Genomic DNA, 23,379 nt, shown 5'->3' with positions numbered 1-23,379 from the left:
ATTAGACTGAATTCCAGTTTGTCCCGTAACAATGGGATTCTACGCACAAGGCGCAGTTGCAGTTCCCATTTTGACCACTAGGTGAAATAATAACGCTGTGAAGCTACATGGAGGTCCATCCAGAAAGGTGATTCAGTCAACAGAACATGGTGCTTTATTTATATCAGATTTTTCCATGGATGGCATGCATATTCAGTTTTAATTAGCTCTACCTTCATGGACAAGGTGGTAAAATGACTGACTAAGTTTGTGCAAAACAGTGAATATGTCTGGCTTTTAAGTGTTTGGAGTCAAACATAATTTTTTCCAGAGGGGCAGTGATGCTAAATAGGCCTCATCGTGCACTGCTCCTTCCTCATGGACCACAAGGTGTCTCCCTCTTCATACTGATATTAACTACAAGCCCTTACTGAAGGAGCGCGTGGGCGGCACTAGTGCAGCACTGTGCAGCATTGCTGAGCCTTTATTTGCTGGATTGTTCAGATCCATGTGCAAAAATAGTCCTAATGATGAATTACGATTGAGATTTTATAGCATTATTTTGAGTGTGACGTTTGTTTTTGTTTTGAATCTTGAACCCCAGAAAATGCACTGATGATCAGTTCTCTGTGTGTGTGTGTGTGTGTGTGTGTGTGTGTGTGTGTGTGTGTGTGTGTGTGTGTGTGTGTGTGTGTGTGTGTGTGTGTGTGTGTGTGTGTCTGCTCTAAAATAACAGCAATTGTGCAGTAGTCATTGCACACCGTATTTAATCTGGGATAGTAAGCAGCTTAAAGCTGCTTCAACTCAGCACTAATCATTCACAAATAAAGCAACAGAAACAGGAACAATTTGGGGGTTTATTTGAACAAAGACCAGAATTTTCATCCATGCAGGGGTTAGTTGGATTCGTACACAAATAAATCCTGGTTTTAGATGTATAGGATAAAAAAACCTTAAAACCCCAGTGCTGTTTTATTCTCAGTAACGGTAACTATACCATTAATGTTAACATAGTAACAACATACACATAATGTGCTGTTGATTTGCTTGTAACAGTCTGAGGTAATGCTGTAACTTTATGTTTCCCTGCGAAATCTTTAGAACAGAGGACTGCATTTCGAGGAATTCTTTTAGTTTGCACTGAAAATGCAATTTCTGACAAAATAAGAAGAAGAACAAGAACAAGAACAAGAAGATGAAGAAGAAAAGGCAGATAATGAAGAAGAAGAAGAAGAAGAAGAAGAAGAAAAGTGTTATTATTATTATTATTATTATTATTATTATTATTATTATTATTATTATTTTGTACATTTCTCATATAGATATGCAAAAAAAACCTTGGCAGTATTTTGATTATTGAAAGTCATATTGGATAGTCAAATCATATAGTATATACAGTCGTATGCAAAAGTTTAGGAACCTCTGACAATTTCCATGATTTTCATTTATAAATATTTGGGTGTTTGGATCAGCAATTTCATTTTTGATCTATCAAATAACCGAAGGACACAGTAATATTTCAGTAGTGAAATGAGGTTTATTGGATTAACAGAAAATGTGCAATATGCATCAAAACAAAATTAGACAGGTGCATAAATTTGGGCACCCTTGCCATTTTGTTGATTTGAATACCTGTAACTACTTAGCACTGATTAACTGGAACACACAATTGGTTTGGTGAGCTCATTAAGCCTTGAACTTCATAGGCAGGTGTATACAATCATGAGAAAAGGTATTTAAGGTGGCCAATTGCAAGTTGTTGTTCTCTTTGACTCTCCTCTGAAGAGTGGCAAGATGGAGGCCTTAAAACAACTCCCAAATGACCTGAAAACAAAGATGGTTCAGCATTATGGTTTACGGGAAGGCTACAAAAAGTTATCGCAGAGATATAAGCTGCCAGTGTCCACTGTGAGGAACATTGTGAGGAAATGGAAGACCACAGAAACAGTTCTTGTTAAGGCCAGAAGTGGCAGGCCAAGTAAAATGTTGGAGAGGGAAAGGCGAAGGATGGTGAGAACAGTCAAAAACAGCCCACAGACCACCTCCAAAGACCTACATCAACTTGCGTCACTGTGCATCATTCAACAATTCAGCGCACTTTACACAAGGTGAACCCGTAAAGCAGATTGATTCTTGAGAATAATGTTGAGGAATCAGTTACGCCGGGGCTTTATATTTTAACAAGACAACGACCCAAAACACTGTTCAAAATCTACTCGGGCATTTATGCAGAGGAACAAGTACAATGTTCTGGAATGGCCATCTCAGTCCCCAGGCCTGAATATCACCAACAAGTGGGCTGTCCATGCTCAGCAACCATCAAACCTACTGTAACTGAACTGGAGATGTTTTGTAAGGAGGAATGGTCCAAAATACATTCATCCAGAATCCAGACACTCATTACAGGCTATAGGAAGCATCTAGAAGCTGTTATTTCTGCTAAAGGAGGCTCTACTAAATATCGATGTGATTTTTCTGCACCTGAAATTTATGCACCTGTCTAATTTTGTTTTGGTGCATATTGCACATTTTCTGTTGATCCAATAAACCTTATTTCACTACTGAAATATTACTGTGTCCTTCAGTTATTTGATAGATCAAAATGAAATTGCTGATCCAAACACCCAAATATTTATAAATGAAAATCATGGAAATTGTCAGGGGTTCCTAAACTTTTGCATATGACTATATATATATTTTTTTTCATAATTCAATCACTACAAATTAACCTATCACATTATGCCATAATGTTGGTGTCTAATGTTGACCAATGACATGTATGATGACATCAAGGTCATCAGTTTTGATGTGAAGTGCCTTTCCAAATCCCTCTTTATTGACAGTTCACAACAGCACATGTAGTTATGAATGGATAAAAAGTATAAGGTTTTCATTCATTCATCTTTAGGAAATTATTTTTGCTGTTTGGTGTCGTATTGGATCCGGAGCCTATCCCAGGAACCCTGACCACAAGGTGGTAGAAATAACCCTGGACAGGACAACAGCAATAGACTGTTGTGTCTTTCATTAATTATTAAATGTGTAATTCTTGGCAAATTGTGTTATAACTACAATAAAACACTTTGAGACGCTGGTATTATCGGGCTGGGACACACACACACACACACACACACACGAGGAACCACACAGACACTGTCTTTTATCTTAAACATAATTTTGTAGATATTTTGAAATATTTTATTAATATTGGGAATTTTAAAATTAAACCTTCCCATCTATAAATACAATCATATTAACAGTGCTCTATGTAGCTTATCCATCAGCATATACATTTCATAATAACACATGATTTCATACTGTAAGTTTCACACTGCATTTGGTAATGCAACAAACAAAAAAAATGAGGAGATTCCTCCCCATCGAACCGGATATCCAGTGCAGAATTTAAACTCTAAGGCCAAAACAATCCAAAGCACTATAACTGGTCTGAGGAGAACTACCGGGGGTACATCTACTAAATCACACAAGTCCACAGATTAGTCCAGAGTTGGAATACCTGATAAATACACTGAGGTGACATAAAGACTGGTTTGAATATTGCTCATTGTACATTACAGGCCAATATGCCACACCTGTATAAGTGTTCAGACTTCCCGGGGTGTCTTTGTTCTTGTCTGGAAGTCGATGGTAGAGTATCCTGAAGCTCTGACTGAACATTGAGGCAGTTTCCTTGAAGGTGACGAGGCAAGCCGACACGGTCTGGCTACAACATATGGCTCGGAACGGACGATCCGGTGGGTGTGATTGACTCGAGTGTTCTCAGCAGCATAGTAGATGTCCTTTGATCGCAAATAACCAGGCACGCTAAACCAGCACCTTAGAAAGGAAGAGCCTACTGTATGTGCAGCAGTGTTCGCCTTTATAGGCTGCCTACTTTCTCTACACTACCTGCGTACAATTAAGGGAAACAATTTGAATAATATTCTAACCATAAGAAAAGAACAGGAGCGTTATACGGCCGATTATCTCTTAGAAGGTAGCAGTGGCACTGAAGAAATATTATTCACCTAGAAAGTACAAATTCAAGTGCAACTGAATGCTTATCATTACCATATAAGTGAGTATATAATAATATGTGTCCTCCAGTCAAGAAGGCTTTAAAAGTGTGAAAGTACACGACGAGGTCTGGGCAGAAGAGCTGTGCATTTCGTTCTTGTCACTGTGTACCTCGCAAGCAAGTCCATGTTTTCTGAGGTGAAGGCAACGTGTTCTAGCTGTCCTCTATGAGCTTGGCCAGGTTGTCCCTCATCTCTGTCAGCTCGAAGATCTTGCTGTCTAGGATCTCCAGTAGTGTTTTGAGGCTCTTGCGGAAGTTCTCCTGCTCTAGCTGGCTCGTCTCCAGACGCTGCTCCACGTCAGCTAACTGCTCCTCCAGGTCCTTGTTCCTTGCATCTGTGGCCTAGATTGCAGGTTGACACAAAGGTGCTGTGAGATATGATGAAAGATGCTAAGGCTTTTTAATAAGATGCGTTCCAGATAAAGACGTAACTGCATGTAAACAGAGATGTTTAACATAAGAAGCCTTTACCTCCAGTTTCTGTTCGAGAGTCTCTTTCTGTGACTGTAGCTGCTTGGCATTTTCCACTTCTTCTCTCAGACGTTCCATTTCCTAGCAGAAAAGCTTACATTATAGATCATGTAATGAAAAGTGCTTCCGAAAAAAAAATATAATTTTAGCTTGTACCTCTTCTTTAGTCTTCAGTGTGGCCTCTAACTCCTCTATGGTTTTGTTGAGCTCTGTTTTCTGACATTTGATCGCATTTGCTTGACTACTTTGGCTCTCCAGTTCTGACACCTGCAAGAAATAACATATGCCATTAATAAAATGTGTCAGGACCAGTGGTGTAGGTTTCAGACAGCTTGAAAAGGTTCTTCGTGACCAGAGCAAAGTACATCCAATGATGATTATTATTAATATTATTATTAGTCGTAGTAGATTTAGACAAGAATATACAGCAAATCCAAATAGTATAAATAGTCAATAACAGTGTGTTATGAATAAATGTTATACAGTATTGCAGCTCTTCTCTCTTATTGAAGTGTTTCATTATTTCAGTTTTTATTACATAAGAAATTCCATCAACTATTTGCTAAATAGCACTGATACTGATCTTCCATCTTACACTTCTGCCTTAGTGTAAATATTCTAAACACTCATAGTGTTTAGAGCGATAAAGCACCGTCATTGGTATATGCTGTTCATATGTTCTAAATAACCTTCTACATTGTTTATTACCCTTTTCAGTGTCAGACCTCACAGTTTCAGTTATTTTTTGGTTAACTGATGCTGTGGAAAGAAACAGATTTGTCACATAGCACAATTTTGCAAACTATGAACATGACCACCGTTGTCTCTAACTCCCAGCAATCACCTGTACTCCTTCAGACAAAGTCACCTCCTTTGTATAATTATGTATATTTGTTTAGCACCCTTTAATAGCACCTTTGTTTCAGTTGACTCTTGTGAAATATATGATCTGTTCTTGTACGTTTGTGATGTACCATGTCTGACTATTGCTATTATAATAACCTGGTTTCTGACTTTGTACTGTATGTAGCCTTATTTTGACTCTGACCTTGCCGAGCTTACGTGAATAAAGTTCTGTCCTGTTTGACCCTGCGCTTTGTCTGCTATTTTTGGATTATTCCTAATGTTTTGATCAGTTTCCTAAAAATTTAACTATTCCTATTTTTGTTAGGTTTTCTGTGTTTTTTGTTAATAAACCTTCTGCACTTTCATCCAGCCTTTCCAAGGATTTGCCTCATGACAAGAACTGACCAAAGAGGATGATGAATTGAGGTGAGTTGGTTTGAAATCTAGTAGGCTAGACAGTAGTCTAAATAAATTTGTCATGTTGGGTGCAATTCCTAATAAAATGAGTCACTTCTGTTTTATGTAACTGTATTATCCATTCTTGTGATGAAAATGTTTTTCTGATCCTCACCCTTTTATGAAGCCGCTCAGCCTCCTCCTGATAAGCGGCCAGCTGTTGTTTCCACTGCTTGACGTTGGCAGTGGACTCCAGTAGCGCCGCTGTGAGTTTGGCATTGTTGCTCTTCAGCGCTGCCAATTCAGCTTCCCAGTGCTTCGTGGCAGTCGGACTGTCGTGACAATAAAAGAATAAACATCATAAAAATACAGATCAATTATACGGCAAAGTATATCACGGGTCGTGTGATATGACAAAACGTGGAATGAAATCTGAAAACATTTCGCCCAGGCATGACATACATCAGGATATTTATTTTCACTGCTAATAGTTCATTGCTTATAATTCAGTAGCAACAAAAACCTAAAAGCAGCGGATGTTGTAAGTCATTAAAAAGGAACATTTTAAATGATAGATGATTAAAACATCTTTTAGGCTGTCTGCAAAAACAGAAGCAGGTGGATTAGCCAGAATCTCTAGAAGGACTCTGCCAGGTTCTCTGCTATGCTCTGAAAAACTTTCCAGCTGATTACCTTAGAAAACTGCACAACATTGTACCTAAGAGAACTGATGTAGTTTTTATGAGCAAGGGTGCTCATGCTAAATACTGATTCTGTTTAATTTAATGGTGTTAATTCTTTTTATAGTAACTACTTTATATGTCAAAAGCTTTCATTTGATTTCACCCCCATTTTCTCCTCAATTTCATTACCTGCTATTTCCCATGCAGCTCATCCCTATCATACAACAGCTATGAAACTGAGAGGATGAAGGTCAACACCTCCATCCTGTGAGACATGTAATGTCAGGGCCACATTTTTCAAAACTGCATCTCAGGGCAACACAACATGCTCGTAGGAATACATGAGCTCACAGATGTCACTTGATTTGTTAGCATCACTGTGATTGACAGGGAAGAGAAAGTATGCCATGTCTCCTATACTATCTCCTATCTTATCACCCAAAAGAGAATGAGGTTTCCTTTTAAGCCTGGGTCCGCTCAAGGTTTCTAGTCATCTCAGGGAGTTTTTCTTTGCCACCGTCGCCTCCGGCTTGTTCATTAGGGATAGATGTTTCTATACTTATGTAAAGCTGATCTGAGACAATGTGAATTGTTAAAAGGGCTATACAAAAAAAATGAATTGTGAACATTGCTGTCTAGCCTACAGTGCAGATAGCTGTAGTTTGTTGGAACTCAAACTCTCTTGATCTCCTTCTATCTTCCGCCAATAGGCTAAAATTATTATTATACAGGTTTACTTTGAGTTTCTGATCTATAATTGCTTCTAATAATATTAGGTTTCAACATAAGGACAGGTCCTGGTGATAGCAATGTGCTAAAAATCATATGGTTTCATAAATGATAATAATAATAATTAAGTCAAATAAATGAATCAACATCGAATCATTTATTGATGATATACAGTAAATAAACATCATTCTTCATAATTTTGAGTTGGTATTTTTCCTATTGGCCTCATATCCTTGAAAACAAACAAATAATCAAAGAAAAACATGGACGACTCAGTGGCATGGTTACTCTCGTTGCAGTCAAGTACAAAAGGCAAAGAGAGGCTATTTAAGGCCACATGTAATTACAACCTTGTTCTGGGTAACTATAAGTGGTGTTCAATTTAACTGTCTGTCAAAGTAGCTTTATCCACTGGAGTGCTTGGAAAGCATCGTGTTTAAGGGAGAACTGGCCAAGTTCAGTCATACAGGGATACTAGTACCCTGGAGCAGTTATGCAGTAATACACCACTGTGCTGCCCTTTGCTTCTTGTGCTTCTATAAACAACATGTAAAAGTGAATATAACATCCCTGTAACCAGCCGGAGCCATAGGGTCCAGGGTTACATTCCTCACTCTCACATCTACTTAGAAGGGTTGTGCGAGTAGGCAAAAATATCTTATTATGATACAATATGTATCATGATCAAATAAATGCTACCCCAACATGTTGTCCACTGGGCATGACTGTTCTTGTTCTCAATGCAATAAAAGTGCTATTACTTAAGAAAATGCTCAGCAAATCTAATAACTACATTCACAAGATGTAAAATATTATTACAGATTTATAGTATTATAAAGTCCCTAAAATAATCTTTTCACCCAGCATCACTATGTATTCTCAAACTAAAATCTTCCACTCAGTGAAACAGAACTATGAGCCATATTGAGATTGTGCCACCAACGCAGATTACAGCCCACAGAATTCCCCCTCTCACCCCTTCACACACTTTACAGAGTGGTTACTGAGTTGGTTGTCATCTTTCCCCAGCACATCTCCTCTCTCCTTCTCCCTCCCTCCTATACACCCACCCACCCACACGGCAGTGCGTAACACACGCCATGTCTAAGCACTCCAGCAAGTTCGATGCCTACACTGCAGGCCCACAAGGCCTGATTCTAATTCACTTTCATCTCTCACGATGCTGTGCCTGCAGTGCTGACGTCAGCGCCACCTTTCCCTCATGACTGCCATTCTGACTGACGGATCCTCAGCCCACATCCTGACACCTACTGAGGACATGACAAGGAGCCACACATGCTTATAAAGCTCCTCACACGAGCAAGTGAGGAAAGACGGGCCTCAACGAGACAATTGTGTGTATGTGTGTGTGAGCAAGAGATAGAGCAAGAGACAGAGAGAGTGTGTGTGTGAGAGAGAGAGAGAGAGAGAGAGAGAGAGAGAAATAGAGAGAGAGAGAGAGAGAGAGAGAGAGAGAGAGAGAGAGAGTTATCCTAGCAGGGGACCTGGAGAAAGCCATTCACTAAAAGAAAACCATGTATAAAGGCCTCGTTTCTGGTAAGTTTTATTCAAGTTTTAAAACATTCATTAGATTTTTAAAAATTTCCTCAAAAAAAATGTAAAAAAATGTATTACTTAATCGAATATGAAATCATCCAAAACATTTAGATGATTTTTTTTAGCCATTTTTTTTATGTCTTTGCAATTTCTAACTTATTCTGTAGAATCAAAATCATAATTGGCCATGTAACTTGGTCACTTTGGCAAGAAAATACATTATATGATATGTAGTATTGAAAATGTCTGATTTAAATATTGATTTCTTGACATGACATTTCTTTTCCCCCCAAATCTAGGCCACTCTGCGTATTTACTATGCGACATTCTACGACTTCAATTCAAGTTTATTTAATCGAACACTAAAAATCCTGTTGATGGCTACATTGCTCTAAAGTATAAAAGCCTATGTTTATTGGTAAATGGGAAGGATGCTTTGTTGGTGCACAGATGTTCTCTGCTTTTTTTTTTTTTTGTTTTAATCAGTAAATCACTTATTTTAAATTATACAAAGCAAATCGTTATTTGTATTTAGCACACAATCTTTTGAACACTGAAATAAACTATGCAGTATCTTAAATAAAACACTGTGCTTCATTTCTACACCTCCTGAATAAATCCTGAATGAAGAACTATCATATGCTGATAGAAACTACCCATGCTTTGCATCTCTGCACAACCTGCTTTACACTATTTTAACCTGAACAATGTTTCTTTATCTATACACAAGATATGGCACTGATTTCACTAGCATTTGAAGTGACAATATGAAGCTCCAAATCGTTTCAATCTTTAACCTAAACTCTAAACATTATGCATTCAGACCTTTTTTTTCTACAGCAATCTGACATAACAGGCCATCTGACTGACTCATGTGCTGCAGAAGTGACTGTGAGAAGAGTGAATTCACCACCCACACACTCCAAACACACCAGACACACACACATAATAACTACAAGTCCAGGATAATGTAGTCTAACAGCAGAGAGCTCGGTTTCGTTCTAGAATGATGAAACTGAGGTAAATTTGAGATTTATTTTTAATAAAAGATGTAATTAAAGTCCATACTTGTAATGTAGTTAAGCGCACAATGTGTAGAGAGGATTTTACACAGAAAACGTGCACATTCATATACAGACTGCAGATGTTACTATAGACTTAAACGTCACATAAAACTTGTAATAGAAGCAGAGCTTTCCTAACATAGAGATGTTCAGTGATGCCTTTGTCTCAGTCAGTGACGTCTGGCTTACGTGATTAGTCTGACAGTTTTCTTAAACGATATCGACTTGAGCAAAAAGCATCTGGGATAAGAGCAGTATAAAAAAGTAGAATAGGAAATCTAACAAATTCTATAAATATAAATATAAATGTGAGTCCAGTGTCGACGTCCGACAGTTTGATGTAACAACAAAATTTGGGATGTAAATATATCGAAAAAACACAATATGCTAAATATCAGAAACATAAATATGAGACTATTATTAATTAATAAATTTTTGCATTCTTTTCTGATTTATTTTCAATATTTCTTCAGAAATTTCTTATCTCGAAGAATACATCACATTACATTTGACATCATAGAAAAAAATAAAAGCACTATTTCATTATTCAGGTCACATTTCATGGTGGATTTATTTATGTATTTAGAGAGGTTGGTGTTTAAAGGCAGTGGTGTATACGTTACTGAAAATGCCGTCTCATTATTTAAAATCGTTGTAGAAAAAGCTGCACACAGGTGAAGTTAATAATCCAAAGCAGCTTTATAACCTACTCTAAATACAAAGAACCTTCTCAACCTCCCCAGCTTATTATTTGGTTCTTCATTTAGATTGTTTATCTCCAATTAGCACACATTAAATTTGATATATTAATAACTAGATTTACAAAAACATCAGAAACAAAGAAGGATGCAATATTTAATAAATACAGAAAATAAAACTCTTCTCAGAAATGTTTACAGAGGTGCATAATCATTCGCAGATGACAATAAGGAAGTGCATTCCAACAGTCACATAGTCACAAGAAGTGTACAAAGAAGTGTGAAAGATAATCAAACATATTATCCCTCAGGAATATGAACCAAGATAAATCATTCAACAAAGACAAGCTTAAAGAGAGTCTCTTCAGATGGCTACAAAACATTAGAGGAATGCAATCCGTCTGCACCAGGAAAATAGTTATGCATGTAGAGACGCTGTATTATGGAAAATCCAGAACCGTCAGAAATACAGCCCTGTGTGCTGTGTGTGTTTCAGCAAAATGTGCATTTCAGCAACTACACGGTGGCTTTTATCACAAGCAGCAGGAATAGGTTTATCAGAAAGAGAAGACCTGACATGTCTGAAACACGTCTCTGAAAAAAAAAAAGATAAAAAAATAATAATGTACTTAATAGTGAATAAATGATCCTCAATTGTATTGTGGACCACTGAGGCATTGCTGACTCAACTGTTTGACTCAAGAGGAACAGATGAAGAAAAACAGATGACGCATACTTCAAACTAATAAACAAGATCTACTTGGCATTGAGAAAGCATCATACTGTACTGCATCACAAACAGGGACTGTATTTTATTTTTCTCGTCTATGAAGGAGTGTATAAAAAGCCGCATTATCCAACCGGGTAAAAGTGTTCATTATTCGAACTTTATTACATCCCCACAGACTTTCAAATCCGAAGGGAATCGTCTTAGAGTTCAAATGAAATTTTTCCCTCAAGGAATCAAGCTGATCTAAATGTGCTGCTGGGTTAAAAGACCCTGAGCCTTATATATAGATATTTAAGAGACATCACCAGTGCAGATACAGTAGCATAAATATAGGGCTACTTCACATTGGTGTATTTTTATTCCAAGAAGGTCACTTTTTTGGTTGAAATCCAATGCATTATAATCTAAGATTATATAACTACATTCAGCTCTTTTAGATAACTGTATTGGGTTGTTGAGTTGATTAAATGAAAGCATAAGTGCTAAATGCGAACCCAGATCAAGTAGGCTTTAAATGCTTTAAAAGCTCTTCTTACAGTGCGCGCACACACACAAACACACACACACACACACACACACACACACACACACACACACACACACACACACACACACACACACACACAAAACAATACAAAAAATGTAGCTACCTGTGTGCTAGGGTTGGGGTGGTTGGGGACAGATCCGATTGGAGCTCAGAATTTGGTGATGCATCAGACAAGGTGACATCATCTCCTGTGCCGTTGACTCGACAGAGGTCAGCAGAGACGGGAGGAGTCAGAGGCGAGTGAATATCAGCAGGCGATTCCTGTAAGGAACAACAACCACAAAATTCATTAGTTTAAACACTATGATTTCTGTTCTGCTCATCAGCCAAAACAAACACAGTGACCTTCAATTCGATCTGCTGTAAGCATTAATGAGAAACTTTTAATACTACAGGCACAAGAAGACAATCATAACTGCAGTCAAAATACTGCTATACACCCAAACTGCTAAAACGTACTCATTTCATGGAGTAATATGAAGAAAGTCTTTTTATTTGTCTGCCGGAACTCAGAGGATATTTGTGTCTACTGATAACAAGCAAATCCTCAGCTGTAAATTAACAAAGTCACATCAATTACTTGTTACGACTCTCCAATCGTCATCTAACAATACATCATTTACAGTATGGAGCCTCAGGCTTTGGTGCTGATAAGAATAGCAACATTAATCAAGTGTTTTTTTTTTGTTTTTTTTTTTAGATTTTAACTAAACAGCATGAGAAAACTGTTCATTAATCCAACTTGCCCAAGGCAAAAGCCCTAGGGAATTGTTTTAGATTTAAGCAAATTTGACTCTCAAAGGAATCATGCTGAATAAAACATGTTGTAATGAAGTGTGTTAAAAGACCTAGACAAGCAGAGATCTTTACAATGACAACATCCATACCTGAGAGGGAGAGCTGGCCAACTCCATCTTCTCTAGAGACTTCTCCTTGGCTAAGCGAGCTGCTTCCTTATACTCCGCAAACTTGTCGGCAAACTGAGAAGATATTTGAGGTCAGATATGCATGCACAAGCAGCTGAGTGGAGCATTGAATACTCTTATGAAAAACCAGCAGAAATAACAGTGTGAGATGAGAATGATGAGAGAAAAAAAATAAAGCCGTTTTTTTCCCCCCAAACCAACGCAACGTTATATTTCACATTTCTTTGCTGTTCATTGTGTTTGCTTTTCAATCTAGCACAGAATCATCTCTGTAGCTAATCAGAAAGAGAAAGCAAACTAGGGTATGAAATTACAGCATGGTTGCCATAGTGACAAGCTTGCTTTGTATTCACATGCACAGTATAACTGCTGTGTTAAATACGTTGTAAGGGTTGGACGTATCAACGATGCCTTCCTTATGTATTGCTGGCCCTGGCAATACCTTTAAAATAAATAAATAAATATATGAAAGACATGAAAGAGGGTCCCCAGCATTAATCATGCATGTGCTTACAATTCATTAAACAGGTATAAGGAACTTTAGCACCTAAAAGGTTTGGCAATCACATCATACTGCATTATAGAACAGGGTTAGCAATGGTTTACCGTATATGATACACACAAACACCCAAACACATGCACACACAGGAACACGGAGAAATATCCCCTGGCCGTTCCAAGCCAAAACACACCCATTCACACACTCATTTTCATGAATTTAAATTTTACCAGCTTGTTTTTGGAAGGTGAGAGGAAACCAGAGAACCCAGAGAAAACCCAAAGGGACATGGGAAAAACATGTACACAGACAGCCACCTGAGCTCAGGATCGAATCAGCAACCCTGGAGCTGTGAGGTGGCATTAGTTTATGTATCAAATTCGTCTTACTGACAGTATGGAGACACACAAACTCCCAAACAGTGCAGTAATGATCTGGATATGTTACCTCCTATTACATCTCCAGTCATTTTAGCACGTCTGGTGAGCAGTTAGGTGTGTATTCTGAGTCACTCACAGCCCAAGAGCAGGGTGTGAATGTGTAATATCAGGAACACGACAGTCGTTGTAAATGTTGTTTTTGGAAACAAACACTCTCAATACTCTGTATGAAAACCTATCCATTAGCTAGCCTGTCTATCTGAGTACATGGCTGCCAAAACAGTCATAAGACGCAGGGGCATGACATCACATTCCCAAAACTTAGAATATGATGGAGGAGCGATCACTGATGTGTTAAGCTTTTGCCTAATTATATATGAATTTTGGAGTGTAAACAATCATGTGTGTAATTTAACATTGCAAATAACAAATATTGTTGCATGATTACCAGGCCTGCCAAATTGTTTGATGAAAGGAAGGCATGCTGAAAAAATTTTTATTGCTTTACTCTAATTAGGAGTCTTCCTGTGTATATCTGCATGCACATTTTAAAATTGGCCACCCCACTAGTGTAAATGAAAACAGCTGTAATTAGTGCTTTAGTAAATATGGCCCTTAGTGTGGACATAGAAATAGAGAACAGCTAGACATGTATTTAAAAAAAGTCATTTTAAAATAGTGTACCAGCCATTTATTTTCAAGAACATTCTTGAAAAAAGCGACTAAGATGTAACAATAAGCCTGTGTAGGATTTGGACCAATAAACTGTAACTGGTCAAGTGGTCATCAGAGAATGAATCATGCCTATTTAATGCAAGTAAAAGACTAAGGAAGAAAGGGAGATCATAAAAGAATTGTGTGCATGTGTGGATGAGGGTGTGAAGGTATGGTGTCTCTCTTGCATAAGCCTGATAGTGAAGCCTTGCTGCTTTTCCACCCCCGATGTGTGACAGTACTTAATCATAATGTGGAGGAAAGAGAGAGAGAAAGAGCGAGAGGGACTGAGTGAGACAAACCAAGAGAGAAAAATTTTGAAAGAGAGAGAGAGAATGGGGAGAGGAAAGGACCACGCAGAATAAGCCTCCCACGCACTGATGACTGTACAGCTGCTCATTAGGGCACAGTGTGTAGGTGTTCCCCAGCACCATGATGCACAGAAGGAGACTGAACGAGCCATAGCAGTGCAGAATTCCACCCACCTTAGAAAGATGATGCTCTGAGGAGAACCCCAACCCATACACCGTGTTGGCACGGCTATCTGCCCACTGCCCAAACTTCTGCGACGTCTTCGTGAAGCTCATGTTTGGGGTGATGGTGCTGTTTATTATAGCCTGTGGGCGAATACAAAGAAAAGCGTTATTCTTCACACCCCACAGAGTACAAGCAAATATGAGATTAACAGAAGGGGAAATGAGCCTTTAGTGAGGGGTCAGGGAGTTTTCTTTAAAAGATGTTTGCTTTCCTCAAAGCATCACCTTGGTCTCTTGGTTGGAGCAAACAGCAGATATAACAGAATAGAGCTTACGGTGGTGCATGGCTCGTCATGGAAATTTCATAACGATAATTCTTGTCTACATCTCCCGAGGAACGTGAGAAAGAGGCTCTATTACCATCATTGAGCATCATTTGTTGTTGATTTAATTTGAATTGACTGTCCATCAATAGAATCTAAAGGAGTCCATAGAGTGTGGTCATATACTCTTAAGGAATTGCTGTGCGTGTATTGATCTGGAAACAGAGCACCTTCTTATGTAACACAGAGCTCCCATGTAAAAGCCACAGTGAAGAATACAATGCACTCCATGGAATACTGTTCTCACTAAACACACAAAGCATCTCACAATAATAAATCCTGAGTCTGGTTTGCACAAACATTATAAAACCGGGTGACGAACGATAACAGAAATAGCCAGCTATAAACACTTAATAGCTTCTGCTAAATCTTAAGCCGTTGCTGACTTTCTAAGACATTGAAATGTGAGTGATGACCAGCATTGCTGCAAGTGAATGTGTTTGTGTGGGTGTAAATCTGAAAGGCGCTCCGATCGTGCACAGACAGCGAAGAGAGAGAAAGAGAGAGAGAGAGAGAGAGAGAGAGAGAGAGAGAGAGAGAGAGAGAGAGAGAGAGAGAGAGAGAGAGAAGCAAATGATAGTAAAATGCAATAGCTATAGAGTTAATGATATGCAAAATTATACTAAAGTCTCAATTAACAGTACATGCTGAGCATTAAGATTCTCCGTAGTCAAGCTTTCCAGGTAACCTGATCAGAAACAGAGAAGCGCCACAATATTTATGCATGTGTGCAGTATGAAAGGCTTCAGATTTCCATACTCCCACACACATATCTAAGAACATGGTAGTCTGAGATAGATTCCATAGAACTGCGTTACATGATTTCATAGATGATAACTGACAGTGGGCTTCTTCAGCTTTTGCTTGTGTAACAAATGTTATACAATCCTAGCAATAGGAAGTGGGAGCTTTCTCTTCTCCATCCCCAGTTCTCCTCTCTCACATGGAAGAGTTTTCTCACATGGAGGAGTAATGACTCCTACTGACTTTCTCTTCTAATGCCTTAAAGCTTAAAGCCATACTTGTTTCTCTGTACATAGAAAAGAAAACCTTTAATCTCTGCTCTCATATAACGGACATATAAGTCCAGGTTTTTGAATGTCATTAAAAATTGTTTTAGGATATCTGACTATAATGTGCAAATTCAGTGATCTTAAGATGTGGCAGACATTCGAGATCAGTGAAAGTCATACTAAAGCTGTTCTCATAGGAAAAATCCACCTTGAACAACCTGTATATTACTCTTCAGAATTTACATATAATCGTCACATCCAAGATATTTTTTGTTAACGATTTCACTTTGACATGTTAGTCTGTATTTCTTTTTCCTACATTACCTTGTTGATGGTTTCATATTTCACCCACGATGCAGTTGGATTGCATTGCATTCTGGGACTTTAAGCTTCTTGTCTCTACTACTTCTACCCTGGATTTCTCATTAATTAAAATGAAATTGAACGTTGTGGTAAATCATGATGGGTGAGAAAAGAAGTTTGCATCTTTTTTAATAGCTAACAGGAAAATGTAAGTGTTATCCCTTAAAATTTGTTCTTCTTTTAAACACCTGAGCTAACTGCGCTAGCAATGTTTACAGGAAACACTAACGTCCCACAGGAAAAGCAAGCATAAAAATACATACAAAATAAAGATATGTTCCATGGTGAAGTTTTCATTAAGCCGTTATTTCTCATTCTCATTCTCAACACTGGAGCAGCACACTACACAGCAATTCTGGTTAATTATCCTGTCAAAAAGATAAATTTGCAAAGAAAAAAAATGCTTGAGTATTTCTTTAAGGTTTGGCCTTATCTATAGATGTATGACACATACAGGCTCATGAGCACATTTATAAACCAGCACTGATATTCTCAGTGACAAGCAGTACTGTCAAACATATAACTGAATGAGATCAGAATTTATGATGACAGCTCATCAACTCTCAATTTACTGCTGACGGCCAAAACTAATGTTAGCTAATCAATCAAGCAAACGCTAGCCAATCTAAATCAAAGCGTTCTAACCAAAGCACCACAGTTTCCCAGCCAATCACTCAAACACTGGTTTGAACATTGAGACAAGGTGTAAACCAATAAAGGAAGTATGTCTGAGTTTGGAGATTGACAGTTTGAGCCTTTTAATGTCCATACTTGGTGCTCCTGGAGCTGAATCTTAAACATCTTGGATTTGCTGACATGCTGTGTAATCAGTCTTGTAGAGCGTTTTTGTGCTTCACTGGGCCTTGTTTCCTGTTCTTGTCAAAAAGTGGCTACTTTAACAAAATTGTTACTTCAGACGCCACAAAATAATATAAGAAGAAAATCATATATCGTAATATATAATAATAATAATAATAATAATAATAATAATAATAATAATAATAATAATAATAATAATATAAAAGTAATAAAAGTATTTGTCTGTCAGTTTATCCACAAGCACCCACGCATACTCCAGTCTATTTGTAATGCCAATCAGCCTAAAACACATGTCTTTGGACAGGGAGACGAAACTGCAGTACCCAGAGGAAACCCCTGAAGCACAGAGAGAACATGCAGACTCTGTGCACACATTGGTTGGAGGAAGGAATCTATTCCCACCCGCAGAATGGCAATGCAAACATCCTAACAAAAAACCACAGTGCCCCCTAATATTTGCCTGATAAAATTTATATTTTAGGTAAGCAGATCTTTAAAAAAAATAAAACACATGCAGTGGACCAATGCCCTCCTGACACTGTACAGTAGAGTAGATCAAGGCTTAATAGCTTTCACTGGTGGAGCTTCTATCGGTTGTGCTGGAATTTACAGAGGTCAGGGTGGAATACATAAATTGTGAGTCAGATGAGAAGACAGGCATATTACAGCTTAGACATCAGGCAAGGTGTTAAATAAACCCATGGATTAGTAGACTGTCCTGTTAATGCGCCACCGGCCATAACTGAACTGTCCTCTCCCCCAGTGTGGCCTTAAGACCATGCTCTTATTACGTCTGACCTCATTTCATTGCCTTAGTCTCACCTTGCTTCTCATAAAGGCATCACATATAAAATGTATTTACTGCAATACTTCAGATGCAGTACAAGAGCAACATCCAGAGGCACTTTTACAACCTAAACTGTTGTATAAAGAGCAGCTAAAGCCCTCACTGCCAAAATTGAGTTTGCTCAAATCAATTTTGATGACATTTGCACAAAAAGGTCCAGTGGTTATTGTTTTGTTGTGGTATTAGCTGCTGCTATGGATATACTATGCAATAGGCTCTGCCGAGCAGTTAAAACCACTTCAGTATGCTGGGAACGCTTCACACGTTATTTCTGTCTCTGAAGCTCTGGAGCTGCGGTACAGAGAACTCCTATACACAAATACACACACACAGTGGTGTATGAGCTATTTTAACCAGTCTAAGCTAGGATACTAGGATTGAGTTGCTTGAATTGCCAGTGGCCTGAATTGCAATGTTTTATCTCACCTAAGAGGTTTATGTTAACAGCCATGTTGTGCATGAGAAAATGTATGCATTTTTTCACATGGTGATGAATATGGATGTCTTACATTGCAGTAATGTCTCAGATTCTGCTCACTGCTCACCGAAAGTAGGGAGTGTGTTTCCAATACTAATCATGGTCGCTGCCCTTAAGGGCTTGTGATGCAGGATTGGTGCACCAAAATAGGCTCCATATAAAATCAATCTAGTGACTATTGTATCACTGCTTTGGAGCAGCATTTGAAAAATCAAACACAGAATTGAAAGAGTGAACTGTTCAAGCATGTGAATAAATAAATAGTTGCAGAGACTTTGCTTTTTTTTAATTTTTGTTGCATAAACTACACTGTGTGCAGTGTTCCAATGTATGCTCCTCTGTATAGAAAGGAAAGGTATCATAATAATGCTTCATACATGTTGTATTACTGCTTAAATACAGACCTTGTTGAATATCAAAACTTAAAAAGACTATTAAAAGGACAATACTGACAAATAATGATTATAGAAAAATTAAATATAAGAGCAAGACCAACATCAAAGACATCAATCTGCTCCAGATACGACTAAACAGAAATGCAAAGCTGGGGTTATTTTACCTTTGACCCATCCAGGCTGATGATTCTGTACACATTCCTGGTGCTGTCATAGAAGTAGGAGACGGTGACAGCATGCTTGCTGGTGGGCATCCAGTTCTTCTTAGTATTGGGGTCGATCTGGAAGACATGCGCCCGTGTGCTGTAGATAGGCTGCTCCCTGAAGGGAACAAAGAAGAAATGGTGAACTTCTTTGTGTCGCAGAACCGTGGTCTGACCAAAACCACTGGGTGAACTTGCACGACCCGGTAGTCGGAGGACCATCTGTCTGGCCTCCATCTTTCTTTCAGGAACCAGAGAAACGCAGGTGGTCCCTCCCACCAAGCTAGATACATCAGTGTCCTGTTTTACGGAGCATTAGAGAAGCAGGTACAAGTTGCTTAGCTGAGATGGAAATGTGGCTGTTTGGCAGGGGTGGCCTGGGGGAGAGTGGGAGTTGGGGACTAAATATAGTATGGAAGAAGGTAATCTGTCACGGTCCCATGATCTACACTGTTACTCCTGTGCTAGTGTTTGCTCTAACACAAGACTGGCTACAGTCAGTAACATATTAGCCAAAGATATATTTTGTGTAACCCATGAGAGTAAACAATTCCCTATTTGTATTAATATCTCAAAAGAAATGTTGATGTTTATAGAAATCATGTTCTGTACTATGGTTATTAATAGAAATACACTTCAATGAAAAAAGTACTCTACCATAATTACTGTTGTTATTATAAAGCATCCTTTTATTTCCTCTACCTATTAGGACCTATTCCAATTTCTAGAGCTATTATTTGCATACATACATACTATATATAATAATATAATAATATATATAATTTGCAAACATCACTTTCTTCTGCTATGGATAATTCTACTTGGATACCCTAAAAATTTGCCCTCAATTAAGTCACAAGAACTTAAAGCTTACCCTTACTTTAGGTGGATAATCTCACCTGGATACTATGTACTTATGTCCAACTGCTACTGGAATCATTGATGACCCTTGTGCTCACCCCAGGACTAATCACAATAAATTCAACAGCTTTTTAACTGGTTGACCTTATAGTATAGTATACAATAATGGTAAAGAGTTATATAAAATCCAGAAGAGAATGGTTTCCCTCAAATTTTCTTCCTCCCATCATCCCAGGAGGTTTTGACATCTGTTTTGACACTGTGACATCTGATTTGCTGTTGGATTTAAATCTACTTAAATCTGGATTTTTGTAAATCTGATTTCTGTCTACAACATGGTTGTCCAAATGGCCAGTATGGTTGTACACATGATACAGCTTATCAGTTGTAGAAAGACCAAGACCATCTAATAAAATAGGGGCTTGCGTGAACTCACTGAACGCTCACTTTTGCGTTAGAACAAAACCTGAAGACACACTGGTCCATGTTGAATGATATTCAGTCTGGAGGCTTAAAATGTGGTAACTAGCTTTTACCCAGATTAGTATCATAGTCATTGTTTGTTGTTTGGCTAAATACTTATCCTAGGACTCTAATTCACAATATTGGATACCACTTTCCAGCATAGTACTGATCCCATTTTGAGTCTGATTCATTTCAAGGTTTCTCCTCAAGTTCTCTCAGGATGTTTTTCCTCACTATAACCTCTGGTTTGCTCATGAAAGATGTCAAGGCAAGTCAAGTCAAGTCAAGTCAAGAAGCTTTTATTGTCATTAATTTCAACCATATATATCTCTTGCAGTTCACAGTGAAGATTTCTCCAGGACAGTGATGCTACATAAAACAAAGACAGAGCTAAGGACTTGCATAAAGTGCATCTGTGCAACCTGATGCAAACAGTGCAAGACAACAGACAAAAAGAAAGTGCAAAACAAAAAGACAGTGCAAAGAAAAAATACAAGACATTACACAAAAGACAATACGCAAAAGACAATACAGGTCCTCAACCTCAACTATATTGCAATGTGAATGAAATGTGAAAGACAGCATTTGCAAAGAGCAAACAGCATGTGCAAAGAGCAAAAACAGTGTGCATGTGAACAGTTTGATATGGTGGTGCTGTGTACATGGATGTATACTGAAAGAGTGTGTAATTGGTGTAGGTCAGTGCAGTCCACAAAGTTGAGTGTGTGTGTGTGTGTGTGTGTGTGTGTGTGTGTGTGTGTGTGTGTGTGTGTGTGTGTGTGTGTGTGTGTGTGTGTGTGTGTGTGTGTGTGCTGTGCTGTGCCCTGTACAGTTCAGTTTACAGTTCTTTTGTTACAAGTGCTATACAAATAAATCAGTTTTGAGTACTCTAGTAAAATTTGCCCTATTCCACTTAATCATTACAACAGACGTAACAAACCATTAGTCCAACAGGCCTCAGATCTGCATTAAGATCAGACTCTATAACCATCCAATTGTTTTCCTAGATCATCATCAGACTGGAATTACATGTGACCTAATTCCTGAGAGAACCCAAGAAAGACTAACCATTTATAGTATTCATTTCTACATACAGTCCCACCATAATCACACTATACAAAGACAAACAAAGCTAAATTTGAGAAACCAAGAGAAGCCAGCTACAGTGTTATTTTGTGAGATTTAAGAGTATTTGGGTGTCTTATGAGCATTAGCATGTTTCTAATCAGCTTCCATCGGAATGAATGTACAGAAATGTATATGCATGGAAGGGGGGGGTGAGTGAAAAAAGTCATAGCAGGGAGTGTTGAAAGGAAAAAAGAGAACAAAAAGGGAATAAAGGGTGCAGTTTGAACACTGAGCTTACGCTGCACTCAGGGGCTGAAAAATCTTTGAACAACATCAAAGGCCGGTTGCATAATTACCATTAAAATTCAGCAGCAATCACAGTGAAAATACTAACTGTGGAAAAAGAATAGTTTATCTTTAGGCATTCAATATTGTATTGTTTTTTATGGACTATGAATGATATGTATATGTTTATTCAACATTGGATATTTTTAGTATATCTGTTTCATCTGCCTCTACATCGAAACCCAGCGTTCTATTCAACGTAACTTCTTACACCGTATGCGTGCAATATCAGAGCAGTTACATGAACTGTATGTTGTGTGGGAGGCTTATGGCAAGCATACCTAGTCTAACTACCTTCATGGTCTAGTTTTGCTTTTCATTGTGAAGCAACTGAGCAAATTAATTAGTGTTGTGATTCTGTGCAGACACTAATGGAGTCATGTTGACATCTAAATTCCTAGTCTCACTGCAGGCATTGGTGTGAGAGGTGAAACACTAATCTGCATTCACCTCAGAGGAGTGATAGTAGTAACTCTGGTGCAATAAAGAGCATTTCACACTACTTGCTTCCTATAACCAGCCAGCACCCAAGGATAAAAGTGTTCACCCTTGTCTAATAGCGCACCCATATATTTCGAACTGCTTTGTACTCTAAGTGAACAGTCAGGAATTAATCCTTCTTTAGTAGCCAAAGTGACATAACTATCTCGCATATGGTTGGGTTTCAAATGATGAAAAGGTTCTAAACAAATATACAGTGTAGAGGAAATTGGATGAGGCAAATATTTTCCAGGCATGTAGCACATATTCAATCTGTGTTGTGGAGAAGAACCGAAAGAGCAGAACTTTGCCTAGTTTTACTCCATACAGCATGCCAACTCCCCAATTCTTCAGTAAAATATTTGACATCGAATTGTGCAAACAACTAGGATTACCTAATTTAATACTTGGATAGGAATTAAAAGACTTGTAATAGAGTTTTAAGATTGAATTCCAGGGTTCTTATATGGGTTTGAGAACTACAATTATTCATGTATTCAACTATTAACGATCAGTATCACAGGAACACTGAGCACACCATGAACTGGACCCAATTTAGCAAAGCTAATTAACTTATTGAGAGGTGGGAAGAAACCTGAAACCCAGAGAAAATCGACATGGAGATATGAGGAAAACATTCGAGACCATACACAGACTTTAACCTGAGCTAAGGATTAAACTGGGTACCTACCGTGTTGTGAGGTGGCAACGCTACCCGCTGCACCCTGCGCTGCCTCAGAAGTACAATTATCACAATTAAATTAAGTAATAAGGGCAGTGCACTTTTAAACATCTTGTTGATTATAAAAGGAGAGTGGATTTCCATGAAATCAAAGATCAAGTAATACTGATGTAATTCCACAGCAAATAAACTTAATCTTTCGAA

At 38.2% G+C, this 23,379-nt stretch overlaps 1 protein-coding gene across 2 annotated transcripts in view; it reads right to left on the bottom strand.

The window, feature by feature from the left end:
• Positions 1–3,191: 3,191 nt before the first annotated feature.
• homer1b (homer scaffold protein 1b) overlaps positions 3,192–23,379 on the bottom strand; it is a 21,638-nt gene continuing 1,450 nt past the window's right edge. Inside the window, exons 1-8 of one of the 2 annotated variants that reach the window (XM_027138554.2) lie at positions 19,236–19,641; positions 14,783–14,914; positions 12,666–12,758; positions 11,882–12,039; positions 5,946–6,102; positions 4,685–4,795; positions 4,529–4,609; positions 3,192–4,399 (exon numbers count right to left, since the gene is read on the bottom strand). In XM_027138554.2, coding sequence (XP_026994355.1) covers positions 4,211–4,399; positions 4,529–4,609; positions 4,685–4,795; positions 5,946–6,102; positions 11,882–12,039; positions 12,666–12,758; positions 14,783–14,914; positions 19,236–19,511 — 1,197 coding nt within the window. In that variant the 5' untranslated portion in view covers positions 19,512–19,641 and the 3' untranslated portion in view covers positions 3,192–4,210. Of the gene's footprint in view, positions 4,400–4,528; positions 4,610–4,684; positions 4,796–5,945; positions 6,103–11,881; positions 12,040–12,665; positions 12,759–14,782; positions 14,915–19,235; positions 19,642–23,379 lie in introns of those variants that run through there. The other variant, XM_027138555.2, reaches the window with a different exon arrangement.

This window comes from Tachysurus fulvidraco, chromosome 9 (assembly GCF_022655615.1).
Source record: "Tachysurus fulvidraco isolate hzauxx_2018 chromosome 9, HZAU_PFXX_2.0, whole genome shotgun sequence".
NCBI classification, from domain to species: domain Eukaryota; kingdom Metazoa; phylum Chordata; class Actinopteri; order Siluriformes; family Bagridae; genus Tachysurus; species Tachysurus fulvidraco.
The sequence above is the reverse complement of the archived record's forward strand: the minus strand, read 5'-3'. Positions and strand labels throughout refer to the sequence as shown.